Source organism: Camellia sinensis, chromosome 15, assembly GCF_055761805.1.
Source record: "Camellia sinensis isolate YWXY chromosome 15, ASM5576180v1, whole genome shotgun sequence".
NCBI lineage: Eukaryota > Viridiplantae > Streptophyta > Magnoliopsida > Ericales > Theaceae > Camellia > Camellia sinensis.
Genome location: NC_138975.1, coordinates 34,074,206 through 34,080,483, shown reverse-complemented (window position 1 = coordinate 34,080,483; position 6,278 = coordinate 34,074,206). Strand labels below are relative to the sequence as shown.

General features: G+C 36.6%; 1 protein-coding gene across 2 annotated transcripts; it reads left to right on the top strand.

Annotated features, from left to right (window-relative positions):
• The first annotated feature begins 1,088 nt into the window (after window positions 1-1,088).
• Window positions 1,089-3,690, top strand: LOC145812771 (protein arginine N-methyltransferase 7-like). 2 transcript variants are annotated; one of them, XM_082907980.1, is made up of 4 exons: window positions 1,089-1,759; window positions 1,941-2,041; window positions 2,483-2,556; window positions 3,502-3,690. In XM_082907980.1, the coding sequence occupies exons 2-4, from the start codon at window positions 1,958-1,960 to the stop codon at window positions 3,581-3,583; spliced, it is 240 nt and encodes a 79-aa protein (XP_082764106.1). In that variant the 5' UTR covers window positions 1,089-1,759; window positions 1,941-1,957; the 3' UTR covers window positions 3,584-3,690. The 2 variants fall into 2 exon arrangements, with proteins under 2 accessions (XP_082764106.1, XP_082764107.1); XM_082907981.1 differs by lacking the exon at window positions 1,089-1,759 and having other exon boundaries at window positions 1,883-2,041; window positions 3,502-3,670.
• The last annotated feature ends 2,588 nt before the right edge of the window (window positions 3,691-6,278 follow it).

Below are 6,278 nucleotides of genomic sequence, written 5' to 3'. Positions count from 1 at the left end.
TTAGGTTTAGCCTTGTGAAGGTTTTGTGCTCATTTTGCCATGTTTTAGGTCTGTCCATAGTTGTTTGGGTTGATCTTGGCATGCATAGTATAGCTCCTTTGTATTTGAGCTTGTATGCTTCAAGTATGTGAATGTGTAGTATGTGTTGCTTGCATCATTTCGGTGGTTTGGAACCACCCTACATATTATTTCAGTCCCTTTGACATGCTTATATGTTTTCCTGGGATGTCTCCTTGATGCCTTATGAGCTTGTGTAGCATGTTCCATGTTTTAGCCATTTTATATGCCTTTGAATTTGAGTCACTTAGATGCCATCTAAGAGTCCCCTTTGCATGGTCTAGGTCTGTCTTGAACCTATTTTAAGTCCTCTTAGCCTTGTGCGGCTTGGTTGACTTGGTCATGGTTCAAGCCCCTTTGACTTGCTTCAAGTACTTGGGCAATTTAATGCATGCTTAGTCTATTTTGTTTGCTCGGTTTGGCACCATCTCAACATGATTTTCAATGCTTAATGCATGTCATTGATCCATGTTTATATCCTCTTAAGTGTGCTTGAGAATTGCTCTTTAATGCTTAAGTGTTGGTCTTTGTATGCATGCATGTTTGCATGTCATTTAGCCCTCATTTCCTAGCACCTTGGCCACTGTTTTTGAGCCTAATTAGAGCTGTCCAAATCATGTTTAAGTCCATCATTCGCTTGCTTGCATGTTTACCTGGCATGTTCGTTTGCGTGCTTGCATATACATTTTGCATTCACATGTTGCATGCCTAGCCAACATGCTTAGGTCGCATTGCATGCATACTGGGCCTCTTGATTATCCATGATTGAGGTTGAGTTCCTCATTTGTTTGTTGGTTTGCACCGCATTTTGAAATCAATATGCATAAATTGGTCCCTTGGGCCATCACGCATGGAAATGCGCGATTGGTGGTCCGAGAACCAAGAAGCATGTCCCACTACAAGAAAAGTGGTCTATAACGGCGCTGCAATCAAGACGTTTTAAAAAACGTTGTGGTGTACTGATAGTCAACACGTTTTTCATGGCATCATGCTCGCTGTATTTAACGTAATAGACACTTAAATCCCATTCTAATTACAAAAGTAACACAAAATCTCTCTCATACACTGCTCTTCTTCATCGAACTCGATCTCTCTCTCTCACAAATTGCAGATCCATAATCGAACAAAAAAGTCGATCTAATCTGATCGAAATCCGAACTCGATCTGATCTCTCTTGCATTTTGCTAGATCTATTCTTGCTCTAGCTTTTCTTCATCAAACTCAAACTCGATCTCTCTCGCAAATTGCAGATCCCAATTCGAACAAGAAAGTCTATCTAATCTGATCTCTCTCGCATTTTGTTAGATCTGCTGATTAACAAGGTTTCAAGCAAGTTGTTTGTGGTTTGTTTTTCATTATTGAGTGTTAATCGGTGTTTGATTTCATTGTAGGTGGCGATGAAATGTAGAGATTAGTTACATGAACTTGTAAAGGAAGAGATAGAGAAGAAGGATTCGAGTACGGAGGAGTGGAAGATCGCGATGGAGAGAAGCTTCAATCGCATGGACAATGAGGTGATTGCATGGAACGACAGCGTTCTGCGCACCGAGAAATATCGATCCGTTGTTGAAGGATCTGAGTGAGAAGAAGCAGAGCTTCGGGCGGAACGTGGTGTCACTGATGGTGGAGCTCAAGGAGGTCCGAAGCCGTCTCGCTTCACAGGAGCAGTCATTGGCTCTTCAAACCCTAACAAGACATGCATGTGAATTTGTATATTTGTTTATATGTTTCCATGTATATTTGTTTGCATCTGTGTGTACTTTGGAAATAAAATCATTTCATTTCACCTTTTTGTTCTTCTCTGTAAAGTGATGTTCTTTGTGGGATCTTCTCTAATTTTGTGTATTTTTGGGTTTTTTATTTTTTATTTTTTCCCTAGGCAGAGGCCAAAGCTAAGAAGATGGAGGAGGAGATGTATAGATTACAGGAGAGCTTAGAGGAGAGAAATGGGCAGCTTCAAGCATCAGCATCTACTGCTGGGATGGTATGATTTTGCTCTGTTTTCCTTTTTTGCACTTGATTGCATAGCTTTCTCTTGATTTCTATTAAAGTATATATATATTTTTTGAATTTGGTTATTAATTCCATGATTGGGCTTTGGTTGATTTTGCATGAGTTTATGTGGTTGATTTGTGTGTTTCCAGCACCTTGCTGTTTGAGGCTTCAACTTGCCAGACGCATCTGATCCTCATCTTTTTGGCTTTTCTTGTTTGTTTTCTGGCTGAGTGAGAATATTATAAGAATCATGAGATTCATGATTAGATATTATTGTTTCTCTTTGTGGTTTGATTAGTTCAATAACTGTGACTTTATTTATTGGGTAAAGTTGGGAAAAGAATTGTGAGTGACTTTTATTACTATAAGCTGCTGCAGATCAATTATGAAATTGAATGTAAACACTGGGTATTTCAATTTCTATCTGCAGGTTGAGCTCTTGGTTGGTGAACCGTTTTATTATGGAAATGATAGCATGCTTCCATGGCAAAACCTGCGGTTTTGGTAAATAATACTACTTTAATTTGTATTTGTACGATATGTCTTAATTTGAGCATCAAATAGTGTGTCCGAACTAGGAAATATTGCATTCAGTTTTATCTCAGATTGAAATGCTTAGTTTTGTAAGAATATCACTCGCCCTGATCATTTTGGATGTGTTAATGCCTGAAAATGAATTAAAGTCCTACTATAAGGTGTTGGAAGTTTACTCAACTCTTATTCTTAATTCAAAATTTTCGTCGGCAAACTTATTGAGATGTTATTCTGACTATTTCTTCATCAGTGATGCTTAAGATCTTCTTTACCAAAGGTTTTGAATATGTTCCATGCCTACTTAAATTAGGTAGATTTGGATTTGAAGTATGAGGGGTGGAATTTTTTACGAGGATACTTTTTATGTTAATGAAGAAGCATTGGCAGGTGCAAAAAACTGATGAATGCATGGGCCATAACTTATTGTTTATAAGATGTAAAACATCATGCATATTTTTTCATTTTTATAGTAGGGTGCTAAGTACTGAATTTTATGGCACTTATTATTTGCCATGGCTGCATGTATAGACACATTTTTTAACTTGAAAGTTTTCTGAAGTATAATTAGAGCATATCTATGTAAACTTAAGTTGAATATTACTCGGAGATTGTCCTTTCAATTCGACATAGTCGTACCGTAAATGATCTTCAAGGCATTCTCTGAGCATCAGATAGAGGGGTAGATGCACTTGCACATGTGTAAGGACTTATATAACCATGTTCTGTAGTAAATGCCACCTTAGGGGCATGTGGTGATTTACCCGCATCCCAAGAGAGCCCTTGTTTTCCCTTTTTTGTTTGGCAGTGTGTGGAGAATAAGGTAATCAATTTGTGTAATGGAAAGTACTTTTTATTTGAGAATATAATGATATTACATTTTGATATTAAATGCAATTTGAGTTCAAATCATTTCAGGGGCTCAGTGAGATATCTACAGTCATGGAGTTTGATTTCTCAAAACCCATTAGTCCTTGTTTTGGGAAAGCCCAGGTATTGAATTATCCCTGCTTTTGAATGTGCTTGTGTAAAACTGGTCCTGCACCAGGATCTGCAATATCTGAACCAGGAATCAAATGTATACTTACAAAGAAATTTGTCTAGGTTGAATTTAAGGAGCCTGGGATATGCCATGGTTTTGTGCTCTGGATTGATTGGGTGATGGACATTGATAACTCCATTGCGCTTTCAACAGGACCCAGTATGCTTGAGTTTTGTGCTAGAATGAAATACTGGGAAATTGGTATCTATTTTTGCTGTTTGTCGCACATAATCATACCATCTTTATGCTTTAAAACTATTGAACTCACCTAGTTAACAAAAAGTGGGAAATTGGAACTTCCTCATTTACAACACACTTTTGAAAAAATGCATAAAACCTTCTCGGGCTTTTTCTTATCTTACATGTTTGTTCAGATAAAAGATACTGGAAGCAAGGAATTAAGCTGTTGGCCAAGCCAGTCACAGTTGGAATCCATGGATCAAGTAGAGGTAACATTTCAGCGGAAATTGAGGCGTCCTTCAACCCATCAAACGGTGAAATTGATATCAAATATGCTTTCACATAATTCTAGAGTTGCATCAGCCGAGCCTCTCTGTGTGTTCTCTCAATTGAACCTGGTGCTCAATCATTTATTCCTGCTGTATCTTTAGGTACATTAGTTACAAATTTTATGGAATCGTGTAATGACGGATTTCAGGATTCAATTTTTCCTACACTGTTCAATCTTTTCTAATGGGTTTTGGAGCACATGTTATGGACTCCTGTTTCACCACCTCACGAGTCCGTTGTGGTACGCATAGAATTGTATTCCTTACAATTATTCGGTTCCTACAGTAGTTTCTCATATTTTACTTCTATTTCCCCACCTCTTTTTTTTTTTTTTTTTTTTTTTTTTTTTTTTTTTTCCAGCTTGTTAAGATTCATTCTCCAATGCGTTCTGATCCAAACCGTGTTGTAAAGTGGGTACCTGACTGTAGCACTATTGTTGCTGCCAGGATTGCATCAGAAAAGTTATTAAGGTAACTGATCTTCATTTTGTTTTCTTTTCCTTTCAAATTAGAGCCTTGCATAGTTTATCATTTGCTTGAACAATAACCACTCAAAGAGGTAGACAAAAATATTTGGTTTGATGTTTCTGATGATATCACTGACATCCCCGATAGCCCTATGGCTTTTGAAATATATTTTAAAATTTGAACTGTCTCGAGGTTTGGGTGTCGGGCATCATTTTCATCTATTATTTGAGAATGGGTCAATTTATATTGAAACAGTGAAACTTTTGGTTTGAATCTTATTTTAAGTGGATATCTTGTCATGTAGAGCAAAAAAAAAACCTTGATTAGGGAAGTCTATTACTAATGATTGAGAGGGTTTAGTGTTTTTGTGGTCTTTATGCTTCTCCAACATGTCATCACATAATTTTTTGGAATATGTCATTTTACTTGAACCTCAAGCTTTGCCCTCAGCCAAGCAAAGCTATGGAAACTTTAATTTGGTAAGGCAATCTGATGCTTGTAATTGGTATAATCAATGTTTTCTTGAAATTTGTTGTACGATGATTATGTTTTTTGAGTATATATTACCATGTAATGGAAAGAAGTATGGGTAATAAAGAAAGTTCATGGTAATTTTTTAGTGTTTGATTATCTATACGTTCATTGATGAAACTGACCTTAAAGATCTTACTATACATGTTCTTATTATGAAGGGGATTTATGTATAAGCTTTTATCTCTTTATGATTTTGATGGTATTTATTGCTTTGTTCTAGATTTTCTTCAAAAAGATTATAATTTACAACTGTTATTTATGTGTAGGTCAAAAGGATAATTTTGCGGAGGGAAAGATCTGCTTCTAGATGTAAGGAATTTAACAGGGCCAAAATTGAAATTTTGTTGGAAATTTTTTATTTTTTTATTTTTTGTAAGAGCATTTAAATATTTGAGTGTGTTGATTGGTGAATTTCAGATTTTTTTTTGTTTTTTTTAAAGATTGGTTGAATCTTATAACTTAAATATGCTTTTGTGAACATGTACAGTTTAATTGTTCTTTGATATTGAATTTGATGGTTTTATCCACATTTATTTTTATTTTTTGTTAGGATGTGTTTTGTGAATAGAATGAGCATATTTTATATTAATTAAATTATGAAATAAAGTAAAAAGGTGGCGTTTTTGTTCAAAACGCCACTATATCCTGTGACGTCATCAGTCATATTGGAGAAAATTATTTAAGCAGATTTAATAGTATACCGGCGTTTATGAAAACGTCACTAAAAATTCAGCGACGTTTATTAAACGCCTCATACCTATAGCGACGGCTGTATCATCGACGTAACATAAAAACGCCGGTATAGTATTTTGGTGGCGCTTTTTCCACTTATAAAGGCGTTTTTGAAACGCCGGTAAAAACAGTTTTTCCTGTAGTGTCCCTTTGACTCATTCACATGATAAGGAGCATGTTTGGTGCATACATTGCTTGAATTGTATTGCCATGCTCTGCCTTGCCCTCTGTTACTGTCAATTGCAGATTCTGCAGGAGCTTTCTGCCGACCGGCAGTGCTAAGTGCCGACCGGCAATCCTCCCTCTGCCGATAGCTTCACCAACGGCCGGTGATAACATGCCACTACCGGTGGGCATTTTACTCAGCCGGTGGCACTCCCCAGTACCCAGAGAAGCAATTCTGAGACTTT